A 17,731-nucleotide genomic window follows, 5' to 3' on the forward strand; every position below is an offset into this window, starting at 1 on the left:
CGTATAGAATGTGAGAAAACTAGTAGAATAAATCTCTTCTCCCATCTCTTTTCAGATTTTATAATGCTACCACCAAACCCCGTAATTTTAATCTATTCAGTTTACTACAGTATGTCATCAGGCTGTGGGATACTTTTCTTGTGCAATCCTCTACCTTCCACACATTTGGAGTAAAAAGAGATCAAATTTGCAATGGCAAAAGTTCAAAAGTTAAGTTGTCTATGTGTAACTTATTTGCTTTGAACACAGGCTTTATGGTACAAACTTTAGTCACACAGAAATGGTGTATCATTCTGTGAGTAGGGTATATATGCCACATTCATCGAACTGATAGCTATACAGTATTTGATGTTTTCTTGTTATTTAGTGTATAGATTTATTTACTGAATAACATCCGCATACTTCACTAGATAAAGTTATTGACTCACCAAAGTTAATATATCACAGCCAATACATTACCATTCTTACAGCTAAAACGACTGATGAATTTGGGAAGCCCAGTCTGAGACACATACAGCCTGATTTTTCAGCATAAAATACTCTGTATGTTGCAGCTGATATCTGTTACTGTTTGAACATTCAGCGCTTGTACGGTGCCAGGTATTCCAAGGTAAGCAATCAGTAAATGAGGAACATGCAGTTAATGGTCAACAGTGAAATTCAGTTTAAGTGACTTGCCCTACAACACTTTCCACGAAAATAGGAGACAGTCACTGGTGGTGTTCCAGACACTAGTGGTGTATCCCAAGGGTCGCTACTGGGGCCAATACTATTTAATATCTTTATTAGTGACAGGACAGAGTGCACTCTCAGCAATTTTTCAAGTGATACAGAATTGATAATTGTTCTCAACGCTACCTTTATCTAATTAGTATATTCCTGTGCTTTCTCGCACCCTTCCCATTCATGTTCTTGTCTCTGTCTTCTCCTAGCTATCCCCATCATATGCCCATTTATTTCCATTTCCCAACTTTTCCTCTCCCGCATATGCTGATCACAAACACCCCCACAATAGGTTCTACTCTCATCACAGGATTCTCCCATACTGCACAAAGGTTTTCCCTGTGCTAAGCTGTCCTTTAGGTGCGTAACTGTTCTCCTCCATTTATATTAAAAACTGCCTTCTGGTTTCTGTTCCCCAATGCTGTGCTAGCACATACCACTTCCTTTCCCTGCTTTCCTCCTCTTCTGACTGTGCACCCATCTTCCATCTCTTAATCTGTTTTTCTTCCTGGATATACAAAGAACTTTCATGCCATTTTTTGTATCCTTTTACCCACCAGTTCTAGTTCATCCTGCCTCTCCTCACATTTCCCTTTATTCCTAACCATTGCCAATGACCTGAGTCCTGGATTCAGTTTCCTACTGCAACTACCCTTAATATCCTGTTCCAACTTCCCTTCTTCAAATACCTGCCCTTCCATTCTCTTAGCTTTTACCTCCATCCCCATCAATCTCTACAATTTATTTAAGTCAAAAGACCTGCTTCCTTTCTTCACATTCTCCTCTTCATTCTCAAATTTGCTCCTCCCCAAACCATGTTTCTTGATATGCCTTTCTCCTGTTTCACACCTTTTTTCTTGTCATCCTTTCTACCTGATAACAATTATGAAAGGATGCAAAAGATAGAAATAAGTCTCTTTTGTTGTGATTCCCACTAAGCGTGAAGCAAAATCAGGGAAAATACTGCTCAGTCAATGTTACCTTGAGACAGCACATACCTAGAGCAAGTGTTTCTGAGGAGATCATCTCCAAAAAATACTATGATCAAACTTGCCCTTTTCCCTTCTAGCACAAATACACTATTTAATAAATAGGTAAATAGGTCAGAGTGATCACTTACCTTATCGAGATCTGGCTCCTCCAATGCTAGTGCAAGCTCATTGTTGTCCATTACAGAGGCTGCTGCAACATCTAGTGGTGTTGAACCTCTCATTGAAGGAAACGCTGCAGAGCAAAGTTAATATACAATAATTAAATTCAGTTTGTGGTAATCACAGTCATGCAGTGGAGGAATGGAATCTAGAACATAAACATATTAATAGTATATTGTATGGCTGTTCTTCAATCAAGAACATGGTTAATTGTTTTGAATAATATTAATATAAATGCTGAAATTTTTTTCTGACTTGACATCCATATCTATAAACATACTCAACCACACTGGTTTTAAATGCAGATGAAGAAATCAGTATTAACAACATAGCGAATCAGAGGAATATTATACTATTTCTTTAGCAGAGCAACGTTAACTATGTAATTCTGCACAATCCTATCAATTCAAGATTTTAATTTATGCCTATGTTCAGCTAAAAGACATTTTCAAGCTTCAGTATGCATGTTTTCTTTCTTTTAGTCTTATCCCATTTTCTGTATGCAATATGGGCAAATGCAGGCATCAAAATGGTCACCATGAACAGTTAAAGCACTGCGATACCACACGCTATCTTGCCTTGTTATACCTTATTAATATAGCCATCTATCTAGCCAAGACAATTTTCCTTGTGTAACAAAATCTAATGCACACACATTAAAAAACATACATTCAGTGTTCCAAAGGAAAAATATGAAATTTACATCAGTTGTCTAAATGTTAGAGGGCAGGGAAATGAAACCAGATGAAACAGGCAAGCACCATAAAGGGTTAATTTAATCTTAGATTTCCAGTCACAACTATTTTGAATGGAAAAAATGCCAAACTATGGATTTAATCCTAATTTTTTCAAGGTATTTAAAAACACAGATTTAGACTATTCTGTTTCTATATAAGGACAAAAGGAAAATGGAGAAAAAAAAAAAAAAAGATGAAACCACAAAATGGTTTAAGCTTCAGAGAGGCTTCATCACATGCTTCAACTTGCTATACAAATTAGATACTAGTCTTGTGATATCACAGTTCCTCCTGGTCTTGCTTTTAGCTGTTACAGCTACATGACGTACCCAGTCCAACGCTGCTGTTTTCCAGTAAGTAACTAAGATGCTCAAACATGGCCTTTTGGTTTTGACGACTAATTCGACAGAAGTAGCACAGGAATCGACAACAACTTGCCACCATCTGAGGAAAAACGATCTGCTGAAGAAGAAAGTTGACAAAGCAGTGAAATATGTTAATTACCAATCTGTTCCAATTCTTCTTCCCTCACTCCTAACAAGGAAAGTACAGTGAAGTTACCAAGGTGATAAGCAGCTGACAGTTGCTTTGCTTCTAACTTAAGAAAGGACCTGTGTTTCCTTTTAACTTTTGTATTCATTAGGCCATTAGGTTTAAAATGTTGAAAAATCATTTTGCAGAGGACTATAGGGGACATATAAGGGGAAAAAATGGAGAAATAATTCTCATCAAAGCAATTTGCAGACTAGCAAATGCAGTTATACAAAAACTCTGTCTTAGCAGCATTACAATAACAAGCTCAACCCCCAATATGAGGTCATAGCAGAATAAAGAATATTCAGGAACCTTAGCTTATCTTTCCATATTACAATAAGAATGTACAGACTTCATATAAAACATTTCTACAAGACTCCTATGTTGTTCAATGCATAGGTCTGATAAGATAAAACAAAACATTAAATTACATTAACTATCCAATGCTTTTAAAAACAGAAACACCCCCCCTCCCCCCAACCCTTTACTTGCTGCACATTATGTGCAAGGATTTCTCCTCTGAAAAGAAAATAATTTCATCGGTAGCACTCATGAAAGAATGTTTCACAAGTTGCAATTAGTCATAACATCTGAGATGAACAAGTTATGCCGGTCTCACATGTTACTGAAAGGAGCTTAAAGAACAAGATCAGAAATCATGGGACAGATATTTTTATGCTTTGTTAAAGGTTTTTCTATCTGATTTAGTAAATTTACCATTATATAGCACTTTTAAAAAAGTGTCAAGTTCAGTTGCAGATCTATGTCCTAAGGACACACAGAAAATTAATGAGAAAATTCATTACCATCAAGGAGAATTCTTTTTTAAATATTCTGACTAGCACCCTTTAGGCACAAGCAGGAACATATTCTATATATTATATATAAATTCTATAATATCCAAGGTGATATCCGAGCATTTTAATCACAATATCATGGGTTTCTTTTCTTCCTATGATATCCTGCCTCCTTCACTTCATACCTTTCAACTATAAATAATATTGCTCATACTTTATTATAACCGTCTAATAAATGATGCCTTCTTTACAATACAACTTCTGAGAAGTGCAACCTTTTCACTTAATGAGACAATGATCTTGCAAAAAAAGTGATTATGTAATTAAGAGCTATATGACATGTACTGTCTTTTCAAGACATCAGGTGCACTTCCTAACTTCCAGAGACTTGATTAACTGTAGTTTTACTTCGGCACAGTTTTTGTGCTAATACATGTGCCTCATTTGTCTATTTCAGTCATGAAGGAGCTATTATGTACAAGCAGCATTATATATGATTTCTATTCTTAAATGTAGGACAGATGAAAATAAATGAAAAACATTCATTCATTCATGAAAACATTCAACAAATCTTCCACCCCCCAAATTTACAGGGATTTTAACAGAATGTGTGACGCAACTTTGTTTAGAAAATTACAATAGCAACAATATTGTTAAAAATTGTCATTTTCAAAATTCCTCATTATTGACAGGAATACATATGAATATGGAATTCTAAAACTTTCAATCAGTAAGAAATAATTTTGAAGTAAAATTATTCAATTCTGAGAGCCAAAAAGGGTGTTGCTCAAGATTCTCAGAAAATGAATGAACAACCAACACCAGAAACCAACATGAAATTAAGATTCCAAAATTGTAAGATCTAAAGACACAGCCTTTAAAATAACTATTTTAGGCATTAAGATACACACTAAAACCTAACTGTGATGGAAATGCTGAAAGCTTGCCCAAGTATTTTCTCAGACATATGTTTCAACAATGAAGTATCTTTCCAGGGTTTTGTTAGCTAGTACTAGCAAAATACTTCTAAGGTACTGAGATACCTTCAGCCACACCATATTCCATAGATCTACTCATCTGTTTCTAACTCATTTATTAATAGCACAGCTGCAAAGAAGCCTGGCATAAATTTTCTTCAGTTTGAACTGACAAGTTTTTACCTTCTGATCACTCCTTCAGAGAAGTGTGAGTTATAACATTCTCACTACATGTCTCAGTACAGCCTCATGATAAAATCACCTAATCCAAGAAGCTGGAGATCTAGCTTAAAACATCTGCTGCCATAACCTAGGAAAATGCCCAATCCCTAAACCAGAGACTACGCTGCATGGTTGCTCATTCCATCTCTTGAAGCTATGACACTGAACAGAAAGAAATGTCCATGAAGCTGGAAAGAGAAAACAAAAGCAAACATACGAACAATCTAGCTGTGAAGAACTTGCCTGAGAGCAGGAAAAGCAGTGTTCTAGTGCCTGATGCCACCATTATACTTGAACTGTATATAAGCGACTCACTGGACAAACCCACAGAGAATTTCAAATGAATATATAAAACCATAGCTGGCCAAGGCATGCTCACTGTTTCTGGCCCTACTCCTTTTTATTCAGAATACCTTACCTGGCAGAGTGAAAGATCTGCAGCATGCACAAACATGTACCTTTTCCAGATTACAGCCTAGTGGTTCTACCTAGGGTCAACAAACTTTCAAATGAGACTTCTCTGCCAGATTAGAAGTTAAGCATGTCAGCAGAAGATCAAAGGACAGCAGATGACAATAATTTTAAAAGCAGTACTTTCTCTCCCTGCAAGGTTGCAGTTCCTATGAAGGACACTTCAGGCTTGGAACTCCAAAGCAACACCTCTCTGCCTGTACAGTTCCCTGCCCAATGGTTTGTTCTGCGAAATCTCCCCACTGCAATACCTAAAATCTGTGCTAATGGTGTCCAAAACTCTTTGTTAATAACCCTTGCTGTGTTATTTCATAACATGACTGTAGCCCTGTGACTTCATAAGAAAATTATAGGTTCTGAATTATGAGTACCTGGAAGTTTCCACACTTAAGGAGAAAATGAGGCACCAGAGTCTGGAATAGATCAAATTCCAAACACACCCTATTTCTTGTCCATACTTCTTCATAAGATTTCTACTCCTATGCCAGCTCCAGTTCAGTAAGTGAGGTTTTGGATTCCTTCTGAGGTACCTAACTCTCCCCATGCATTTCTTAAAGACAGAGACATAAAATAGGACATTTTGGGTGGCCAGACACATTAAATGCTGGAACACCAGGTTACCAAGTAATTTTCTAGGTCTGCATTCCCTTTGAAAGATATCATGGTAATTTCTGTAAAGTATTTTTGTCAATCTGTGTTACTAAAATTTTCTATGAAAACATTTTTAATAGAATTAGAAGGCACCGTGGGGTTGTTGTTGTTCTGGGTTTTGGGTTTTTTGGGTTTTTTTTGTTTTTTGTTTTTGTCACCTTTGACTATATGTACCCATTGTAGCAAAACCAGAGGGTTGTGACACCTATAAATTAGCAAAGTATTAATAGTCTTACAATTAACTGTAGCTTGCCTTGAACTCAAATGTGAGCATATTAAAACAGAGTAACTAAAACCAGTATGTGAATACTTTGTAACACTGTGATGGTATAGCCAGACACAATGTATAAGTATTTTACAGAAGTAATGAAAACATTTAATAGAATTAGAAGGCACCGTGGGGTTGTTGTTGTTCTGGGTTTTGGGTTTTTTGTTTTTTTTTTGTTTTTTGTTTTTGTCACCTTTGACTATATGTACCCATTGTAGCAAAACCAGAGGGTTGTGACACCTATAAATTAGCAAAGTATTAATAGTCTTACAATTAACTGTAGCTTGCCTTGAACTCAAATGTGAGCATATTAAAACAGAGTAACTAAAACCAGTATGTGAATACTTTGTAACACTGTGATGGTATAGCCAGACACAATGTATAAGTATTTTACAGAAGTATACGAGCTTTGTGACCAAAGAGGCAAAGAAAGAGAGGTGTAGCTGCACATGGAAGGCATTCAAGTGGTGAAAAGTTGCCAGGCCGAGACAAGATAAGCTCAAGGTAGTAAAACGGGCTGCAAATCATTCCAAATACATAAGATGAATGAGTGGCCAGGCAAAAGAAAACAAGATAAGCAGTATTGGGACCAGAGGAGACCCCTCTTTTTGGGAGGGAGACAATAGGATAAAAACATCAGGCATAAGCAAAGAGAAGAAAGAAGATAAGCCTGCTTCACTTCTGACTTTCTTCAGTAGCCTAAATGTCTAGTTAGGCTTCTCAAAATTTATGCCACTCTGCCTTTAAACTAACACATATATATTCAAGCATAACGCTAAGAAATGGGAAAATACAACACGGCAAGAAAATTATTGCTCAATTCAAGTATTTGAATTTGAGTGTTCAAAATTAAGTTGGTGTTATTCTCTTATTATAGTTTATTGCTAATAACACTTTATCTAAGGTGAAGAGGTATATTTTCCTAGCAGAGCTACACCTCCCATAAATGCAGCTAATGTATATATTTAATTTAAAATAAGAACAAAAATTTAAAGTCCTATTAAAAGACAAATGAAACACCTACCACCTCTCACTCACTTTTTAAAAATCAAATCCTAGAATGCTGGGCTTCTCCCTCTAGTACTATAAAAACTGTTCTATTTTTAACATTAATATTTCAATCTGGACAAGCAAAGTCTATCTTACATGAGGGAGATTGATTTTTCTTCAGATACTTCTTCTTAAACATCCTAGTATACTTTTTGAAAGGTTCAAAATACAAAACACACAATAAAATTACGGTGAAATTACCTGAGATTTATCTCCTCCAAGCACATTCACCATCACATCCATAACAGTCTCATGCATGCCCAAGACCCTCATTAAGTTAGGATGCTGGTAAAACACCTTGTTGTTCATTATATCCCTAAAATGGAAGAAAACGCAACAATGTGTTTTTAAGAAACACCATTTTAATGTAAATCAAGGATACATTATTAGAGATTTCAGAAATATGCATTCACTGTAGTAACATAATTTTAAATTCTTAGATTTCAGCATAATACAAAAACACCTGACAACTAAATGCTTCATATTTCAATATGCTTTCATTCCTCAAATTTTCATGAATACTATGTAATAAGAATCTAAACTTTTAAATTATTTTGAAATGGCATTTCTTCATCTTTAAATTGCTCTTACCATCTGTTCTGTTTAAAGAAAAAATATATTCTGTGATTATCTAAGTGGAAAAGAATATATTCTGTTAAGTAGAGAATGGGGATCAAGAAAACTAAATCTAATCTTGCCTTTGAAGTAACATCCCTCAATTAATTTTCTCAGTTGACAAAGTAGAAGACAATAAATAGACTTAATATTCAAGGTTATCTGTTAAATGTGTTTCATCAATATTTCCAAAATTAAGACCATCTGTCAGAAGATGTAAAATGGCATACAGTCCCCTTAAATAAGAATATTTCAACATTTTCACTCTGCCCACTATTGTCTCAACATGTTCTAGAATTCGCTGTATTGGTTACACAATCCAGAACACAATTTGTGTGTTTTGATAGGGAATCCAGGGATTTCTAACATCTTAGGTCAACCTGTTAAAAACAAATGGCAAATAACAGACATCATGCCTGCTTTAAAGAAATACAGAAGATTGGGAATGGAGAATGACTCATAATACAGCACCTCTGGGAAGGGGGCTACACACACGCTGAGTTTAGGCAAAACTTACCCTTTATCCCTTCTAGAATTCCCAGCAACTTTACAAACTCAGCAACAGGGACAAATTAGGTAATCCTGTCACATACTAACTAATGAGTTGTTGCCATGACTTGCTCAATTCAACTGAAGAGATTAGTCCTTGCAATTTTTATAAAAACAATACAATCTTTACAGTGAAATAGTAAGAATAATGGAAGTTCCTTACAACTGTTGTAAAGGAGAGAAATCATTCAACGTTCTTGATGAAGGACAAATAAATACAGTTCTCAGGTAATCATACTTTCATTTTCTTTCTTTTTAAATACACCATTTTAATTGAAGTAATTAATTTTCTGTGAATTTTTTTCCCTTCCAACATTAAATGGCCTGATGCAGCAATTATTCACATAAGAGGAGTAACAGACATGCCGGCATGCACCATAATACCGCTGCTTAACAGAGGTAATTTCATAGCAAAGACGCAGAAAAAGTATTCTCACATCAGCAGGCATTACATAAAAGTAATTTCTTACATTTTAATTAGTAATTAATTTTCTGTGAATTTTTTTCCCTTCCAACATTAAATGGCCTGATGCAGCAATATAAGAGGAGTAACAGACATGCCGGCATGCACCATAATACCACTGCTTAATGCTTAAAATTTCATAGCAAAGACGCAGAAAAAGTATTCTCACATCAGCAGGCATTACATAAAAGCAATTTCTTATAATTCCAATATTATAAAGGATAAAATAAGCAGTCTTCCATGTTCAAATACTTTAAGTTGCCACTGATGGTGACATAATAAATACTAACCAGTTTGAAATATTTCAGATCACAACACTTTGCTGGTTCTACCTAACTGCTTGCACAAACTTTCCAATTAAAAAGACACCAGCAAGTTTATTCACTCATGCATGAAATATAACGTGAGCTTTAAGTTTGGGAAAGACGTAGTATTGACACCAATAAAGATTTAAGTTATCTGTTTTCTCCAGAACTGCTAGAATGTGTACTTTGATGAAGCTTTAAGCATTAGGCTTAACTATAGTAAAAGGAGTCCATTTTCTTTGGATGAGAAAATACCTTAGTTCACAGAAACTTTGACACATTTGATACTGCTAGAGAGATCAATTGGAGCCGTCTTGGAAATATCTGTGAAAATGAAAATTTCTGGTACATATCTGCATTTTAGTACAGCAGTAATTTTCATCCAGGATCTAAAATGAAAGGATTTACTAATATAACAAAAAGCTTTACACAAATTTAAAAATAAAATTATGTTAATTCCATACCCTAATCCATTAATCATTAGCAATTCCTCCTCTTTTCCCATCCTGACACTGAGAAGTGAGCGAATCTGGCCCAGCGCTGCGAGCAGATTAATGGTATCCTTCACAGAGACAGCACTAATAGTGTATGCTTTCCTCAGAGCTTGCAGTAGCTCACCAATGCTGTCATATTGCCTACGAAGGAGCGTGTACATAATCCGAACTAATTCTGGATCTTGAATCTGATCTTCCTGGGACCAGCGCACCATAGTCTGGGATATGAGTTCTTTCAGTGTAGCTAAAAGAATAAAATACATAAAATGTTACTAGCTGTTACAACAAAAAAAAATGTCTAAACCATGTATTATAGTAAAATATTAGATAACAGTAGACAGCAAGGCAGTTGTAAGAGAGCAAAAGAACACAAGCAGACTGAACAGGAGTTTTCAACTGCAAAAATAATTTTTAGATCTTTCAAGATAAGTGTGATGCTCTTGAGAGATGGAAAACAAGAAACATCTACTTAGCGTTCAAGTCAATACCAGCATTGTTGGCAATGAAAACTTCTTAGTTGATCTTGACTCTAAGAATCATCCTTGTAAGTTAAATGCTATATTTAAACTTTTAATTTATCCTTCATTTCTACATCAAAATTTATAAAATATCTCTAAGTGTAGCACAAACAACTTTTCATTAGGAATGACTGAAATCTAATTTTATAATGCCAAAGAAATGTCACATTTTTGATGATCATCAGCCTAGGTTTGGAATACAGAAATTGGTAATTAAGTTTTCAGTAAACAGTTTATTGGCTGTCAAGTATGAGTTCAATTACAGCAGAAATATTCATGAATGTGAGCTCAGCTTGCCAATCAATTTTGCCAGGGAGGAGGAGGAAATAAAAGCCATTCTAAACTTACAAAACTGCCAGAAAGGAGGATGAGATAGCTGCCTTTTAAAATCAAATATCCAATTCAGGGCCTAGCCAGCGTGGCTTGAGCAGCTTTTGCTGCTCATTCACTTGATGAATATTTAGCTATTTTGTTGTTCAAACAAAGGATCAGCATTGTCTTCAAAAAGATGATCTACCTGGAAACATCTCAGAATTGTATGATGATGCAAACACACTAAGGAGTAGGAGATGCAAACTGACTTAGGATAGGGGAATTTAACCTGTATTTCCCATCTGTTTGGGGAAAGTCACTATCACTTGGGAATACACTTTCTAAAAAAATTGTATTGTTTGGAACTACACAATTCATATGGTTTGAAGCAGTTCTGTTGTATACATTACATGTTCAGTGACCCTGAAAACAAATTTTCTGAGCCCAGAGTTTAGGAAATTTACCTGAAAAATAAGCACATGTTCCAGTCCTTGTTCCAACAAATGTTCATTGTTGATATCAAGTAGAACACGAATAAACACCTTCCCCCTTAAAACAATGCATTTCTTTCCTCTATTTCCAGCCAAGTTACCTCTTGACCTTCCCAAAGTTATTCCAATGGTAAGAACTGCCCCCTCCCAATTTCCAGCACAAAAGTGTTTATAGCTAGTGTATATCCATTTATTTTTGTGTCTACACTATCCTTTCACTTGCTAACTCTTCTCCCTTACAGTTTACTTAATGATGTATTTATAGAAAACCATCATTAATTCTCAGATTTTGTTCAATAAACAGGTTCTTTTCCATGAGGACAGATTCTGTGTTTCATTAAGACAGCCCTATTCTTAGGGGCATGTTATGAATGAAAACATTAAACAAGCTTTGTTCCAAAACACTGTATAACTTTCTTCAATCAAAACTATTTCTTCTTTCAGTGCCACAAGGCAATCTCCTCTTCTTTGATTCTTGCACTAAACTCTTCTTTCCTAGAATAACCAATAATTTCCCATAACTTTCCAACTCATTAAATGTCACTGATTTCTGGGTACATAAATGTAACATGCTGCTTCTGTCAGAAAGTAAATGTTCTTATTAAAGAATATAATTACTTATTCTGGCTTTCTGATTTGGGAGGGAAAGAGATAAACACGGGATAAAGAGCAATCTGAAGTGGTAAACTCAAGGAGGAGTTACGGTTTCCTCCCGTGAAATTATGTTAGGTCTTTGATAGCTCAGGTGATGGCCCCTCTCACAAGGCTAAAGGACAAAATGTGCACAAATTTTTGTCTTTTTGTTTTACAAATCTAGTTCCTCATTTCCTTAGTACTACCAGAAATATATAAATTTTGTTGGATTGAAAGGAATATTACTTTCAAAATAATGTGCTATTTTGGATTTTTTTTGTTTGATGAGGGAAAATACCACATGATTCACTCCAAATAGATATTTTCCACTTCAGCAACAAAAGTATTATTTGCACTGACTCAGTTATGAGGGTGATTTTATACACTTGAGTTAATCATCAGATATTTATACATATAAGTAAAAGATTATTACAATTTTTAGTACAACCATAATATTCCACAAGAAACACATTCTCATGAAATGAACAAATGAAAAACAAATTGTTTCCCTGATATTGAATTGTCTACGCAGAGGTTCCCACATGTTAAGTGCAACAAAATGGTCCTGCGTTTTTTAGAGCTTCTCTCTGGAGTTTTGAAAATGTTTCTCCATAACAAGTGTCAGTGTTTCTTAGGTTTTAGTACCTTTGAAGGTTTTGATTTTTTCCTTCTGATAAGCTTTTAAGTAGCATATTGCTATATGTAATTACTTTTAGGCAGTATGGCAAATAGCCTTGGAAAAATCAATTAGCCATGTCCTTGAATGGATGAATTTTTGGTTGAAAGATAAGAAATGGAGGGTAGAACTAAATGGTAGTGGTCACAGAGGGAGAAACAGCAGTGAAGTTCTGCATATATCCGTGCTGTGTTCTGTGATGTTAAGTACCTTCCTTCCCTAAAAGACCCGAAAAGGGGATAAGCAGATGCAAACAAGTTTTATGATACAAAGTTATGAAGGATAGCAAATACTAATGTAACTGAAAAAAAATTGCAGAACTTAAAAGGACAAAACTGGGCAATAAAATGGTGATGAAATTCACTTTAAATAAAGTCATTGTAAATAAAATGAGGTAGGAAAATATAGTCCTCATTTATAAATAGAACGATGAGATGTTAACAGAGATAAGGTCTGGCAGATAGATCCATGAAAATCACAGAATCACAGAATAGTTGAGGTTGGAAGGGACCTCTGGAGGTCAGCTGGTCCAATCCCCATGTTCAAGCAGGGCCACCTAAAGCCAGCTGTCCAGGACTGTGTCTAGATGTTTTTTGAATATCTCTAACAGGGACACCTAGGGAGACCTCCCTGATAAACTTATAAAAATATCAGCTCAATTATTGGTATCAACTCAAATTCACTGGCAGTCAAAAAGATCAAATCAAAAGCCAAGATTTATTAAGAAAGGAATGGTTAAAGCAGAATACATTATAACATTATGTTAATCCATAGTTCAGTCACACCTTTTCATCCAACACAAGAAGAAGCCATCAAATGAAGCCCATTCACAAGGCAGGAGTTAAGTCAAAAAGAAAGGTGTTTCTTTACATAATGGATGACAGAACCCTGAAACTCCCTGCCAAAATTGTGGCAGATGCTAAAAGTTCACATTTGCTCAAGTGGAGACTACACAAATATCTGTCAGAAAGATACAATGGGGATATGATTCTATGATATAAAAAGATAAACCTCTTTAGACTCAGGAAATCTCCTGAGCTGAAGATAACTGGAGACTGGGACAGCATTAAGGTTGTATCATATATGATTGTTTTATTCTTACTTGTCCCTAGATAACCATTTGTGGTCACTGTTTGAAACAAGGTATTGGGTTGGATGGATCTGAATCATTACAGCCTGTCTTACACATCATATTATTCCAAAACTGTAAAGTCTGCTTAGTGCTTCTAGCTCCGAGTATATAAGGCTCATTCCCAGGATTAATTTCTTATCTGAATATTTCTTAAAATACAGAATTGAAGTCCAGTTTCTACTGCCTAAAACTAGAGACTTCTCAAGCTGCTGTTCCCAGCCACTTACATATACTTGCCCACATCTAAGCACAGCAGTACACTCTCAGGAGTTCTGGCTGAACTCCTGCAAAGAGGAAAGCCAGAAACACTTGCAAAATTTGACAAACACTTTATTAATAACCCGTTAAGAGGCATTAGAGTTAAAAAACTCAGGAAATAAGGATATAGTTCTTTCTAGACTGCTCTGATGCCTTCTGTGCATCTTAGTTTAGGTTTAGCAGAGTCTGCTTAGTCTCTTTTTCTAATCAGATATATTGTGACAGTGTTCTGTTGTTTCCTCCCCTCTAATCCTTTCTACCCTCTTTTGCTCTATACTGAAACGGACAAGCTTCTGTGTTTGTTGCACTTGACGAAAAAGATCTCCTTGCAACTCAGCCAAAAGATGAGAATAGATGAGAAACAATCAAATGTGATGACTCCAGCATAATCTCAATAATAGTCAGCAATAGTCTGATATTCTTTTTGACTGCTAATAAATCATAAATGTATTGTACTGCTACCAAATGTTCTGTAACCAAAATTTAAAAAACAAGCAACAAAAAGATGGAGCTAACAGCCAGTGGGAAGTCTATTGTACGTAACAACTAATAAGTTAACATTCTGTGGTTTCAGTGTAAGTAGCACTCTAAGGAACAAAGTCTCAAAGGAAGAGAAGAATCTATGATTCTTCAACTTAATACTACCATTGCATCTTTTTTTTTTCTTGACCATGCAGTGGATATTATTCAACAGAGACTTAACCTTTTCACACAAACATTCTCATATATCCACACTAAGATCACTTTGAAAGATCCATGGTTCATGGTTTTAACGTGGGAACTGAATTAAGGCATTTTTTCAAGCCAGTAAATTCTACTTCCTAATTTCTGTTCTAGGACCAGTAATCAAGTGTATACCTTCAGAATATATGGTCCTACATGAAAGATTCATATTATAATAGCAGATACCCTCCCTAAGTTAGAGGCACCTGAAGAGCCATAATTAAGTGAGCCTGACAGCCATAGTTTCTATTCCCAAAGTGTATGAACAAGATCATTGATCTCCTTTCATTCCTACCTGCAGAAAAACTAAAGAGCAGACCTATCACTCACTATCTTAAATAAAAAGTCTTTCTTTGTCATTTCTTGTGTGTAAGGGGTACTAACCCTTTTATCACACCACAAGCCTCTGGCTTGGGGAAGGACGTGAAGGGCAGGTCAGCAGATTAACCTGTGACAGAAGCTGGGAGCAATCTGAAAACTCAATATCGTGACATCGATAACCAGCTAAAATAGTTGCCAGTGTTTTTCCAATTTTTAAGTTTTAACAAGAAATTGCAGTACCTTAACAATCTTTCAAGGCTGCATGATGAGTCCCCCATATATATGCCTCATCTAAGTTATGACTTGACAGTTACAAAAGTCCTATCATCATAATTAACACTAATGTATTACCTCAATGTGTTTATTCTCTGAGCTCTAGATTGTTTTTAAAAACAAATTTTACTAATTCATCATTAACAATAGTTTAAATTGCTGGCATTCCTCTCCTAAGATAAAAGTCCATTTGTGAGTAGATATGAATGCATGCTTAAAGGAAAGGAAGATTTCTTTGCAGAAAATAGTTCCTTCCTATGAATATTCACACCCTGAGTATGTATGACCAGATGCTCAAGGCCAGACACTTTTAGCCTTGGCAATAGGTACATGCCATGCACACCACCACTCCTCTTCACGCGTATAAGAGGATTGGGGTACCTCAGGCACCCATTTCCTTTCACTCTCTGAATTCTGAATTTCCTGGGGGGTGAAGGGGAAGTGCACACATGGACTACATATCTCATAGTCTCCAGCTACAGTCAAGCATATAACTTAATATAATATATATTATATAATTTTTCATTGTCCTTTGAATAACTTCATCCATATGCATATTTGTACTATGCATCACTCCACGAAGCAGCCTAAGCCTGAAGGCTTTTTTCAGATTTTCTACAAATCTGAAATTTGTAGAAAAACAGACACTGTAGAATCATTTGTCCAACTTGCATTTCTTGCAACCCAGAGCTCCAGTATATGAAATATGTAAACTGCTCTGTTCCAAGGACCAAACACCATGGGCCCTGAGGCTTTAGGAGTGAATGCTTCCTGACTCATGGCAACAGAATCCACATGAAGCCTGAAGAGGAAATGATACTTCCTAGACACTGAATAGGTCCTACTACCATTAAAGAGAAAGTAGATGCTAACAGATGAGTCACTGGAGAATAAAAACCTTTTTCATGCAGCACATGAGATTATTATAATATTTAATGTATTTACAACCTAGTATCAAACTTAACAGACCAAATTATGCTTTCAGGGCAGCACAAACCCTCTCCAGTGCTCTACAGAACAAGCAGATCATGCAAGAGGTGTCCTGAGTTATAAAATAGCACTGCTGTCTAATCTCACACAACTCTTGATTAAATGATTAAGTCTGAAATGAAATTAACTATTCCGGGTCTGTACAAGGACCTATTGCCAAACTGAGCAAATTGGAAATAGAAGAGGAGCACTTACTACCATTTGTTGCTTGGAAGACCAACCTCAAGTCACTTGCACAATTCTGCACCTGATATTTGAATGGTGTTATATAAACTTAGAGCTGGTAAAACCCAATCTTGATTCACAAAGGCAGTGAGAAACCTCAGCAAAAATTTATGTTCTGAAGTAAGACCTGGAGGAATTTGGCTTTTTGCCTTATTCCTCACCATCCATAGTCACTACTAAGGATTGAAAACTCATTAACATATGACAGCAAAGACAACATTTTTGAGATTCACACTACACATCAACTTCACTGGGGGTAATACATGGCAGTGAAAGCCAGGTGAGTTGCTCAAAAGAGGCTCAACAAAATGCTCATGAAGATGGTAAAGGAATTGCAAGCACAGAACCCATCTCACCTGTTTAGACCATGAGCACTCCTCCTGTGTTAGGGAATAGGGTATGAGAATGTACATGTACAGGAATACTGCTCAGAATAAAAAGTCTGTGACTGCAAGTGTTTTGGGGTGTTTATGTGCATGTATGTATATTTGTGTGTATATGTACACTAAGAAAAGGTAGTAGTAGGAAGGAATATGAACACTTTGTTTTGCTACTAGTCCTTCCCTGCCAGTAACAGAACCAGCTACAATAAAAAATTTATTAGAGGAATTAGAGCCAAAAGAACAATATACTTTCAAAATGCAACATGAAATATTCCAGAGATGAAATAATAATGACAAATTGCTACTCGACTGAAGCAGACAGACCTTGAGATAATTTCAGGATGTAGGACTTTCCTGTCTTCCACTTACAAACAAGCTCTGTTTTGCTCTCAAGTAGCAAAGAGGTTGAACTAACCTCTGTAACAAGCATTGCAGGAAGGTATCTGTAACATTTTTTATTTCAGTGCTTCCTTTAATTAAAAGTAGTGTATCTTTGAGACACCAGTAATACATGTGTCCTGGTTTCGGCAGGGAACAAGCTCTGTTTTGCTCTCAAGTAGCAAAGAGGTTGAACTAACCTCTGTAACAAGCATTGCAGGAAGGTATCTGTAACATTTTTTATTTCAGTGCTTCCTTTAATTAAAAGTAGTGTATCTTTGAGACACCAGTAATACATGTGTCCTGGTTTCGGCAGGGATAGAGTTAATTTCCTTTCTAGTAGCTGGTACAGTGTTTTGGATTTAGGAGGAGAATAATGTTGATAACGCACTGATGTTTTAGTTGTTGCTA

General features: G+C 35.8%; 1 protein-coding gene across 5 annotated transcripts in view; it reads right to left on the reverse strand.

The window, feature by feature from the left end:
* Nucleotides 1-17,731, reverse strand: part of RYR3 (ryanodine receptor 3) — a 282,481-nt gene that overhangs the window by 112,573 nt on the left and 152,177 nt on the right. For 3 of the 5 annotated variants that reach the window (XM_009283662.2, XM_009283663.2, XM_009283661.2), the window contains 4 exons: nt 9,978-10,251; nt 7,783-7,897; nt 2,941-3,073; nt 1,844-1,947 (listed from right to left, as the gene is read on the reverse strand). In XM_009283662.2, coding sequence (XP_009281937.1) covers nt 1,844-1,947; nt 2,941-3,073; nt 7,783-7,897; nt 9,978-10,251 — 626 coding nt within the window. The remainder of the gene's footprint in view (nt 1-1,843; nt 1,948-2,940; nt 3,074-7,782; nt 7,898-9,977; nt 10,252-17,731) is intronic. The other 2 variants (XM_009283665.2, XM_009283664.2) reach the window with 1 other exon arrangement.

The sequence above is a fragment of the Aptenodytes forsteri genome, unplaced genomic scaffold (assembly GCF_000699145.1).
Source record: "Aptenodytes forsteri isolate BGI_AS27 unplaced genomic scaffold, ASM69914v1 Scaffold342, whole genome shotgun sequence".
Classification (NCBI taxonomy): Eukaryota; Metazoa; Chordata; class Aves; order Sphenisciformes; family Spheniscidae; genus Aptenodytes; species Aptenodytes forsteri.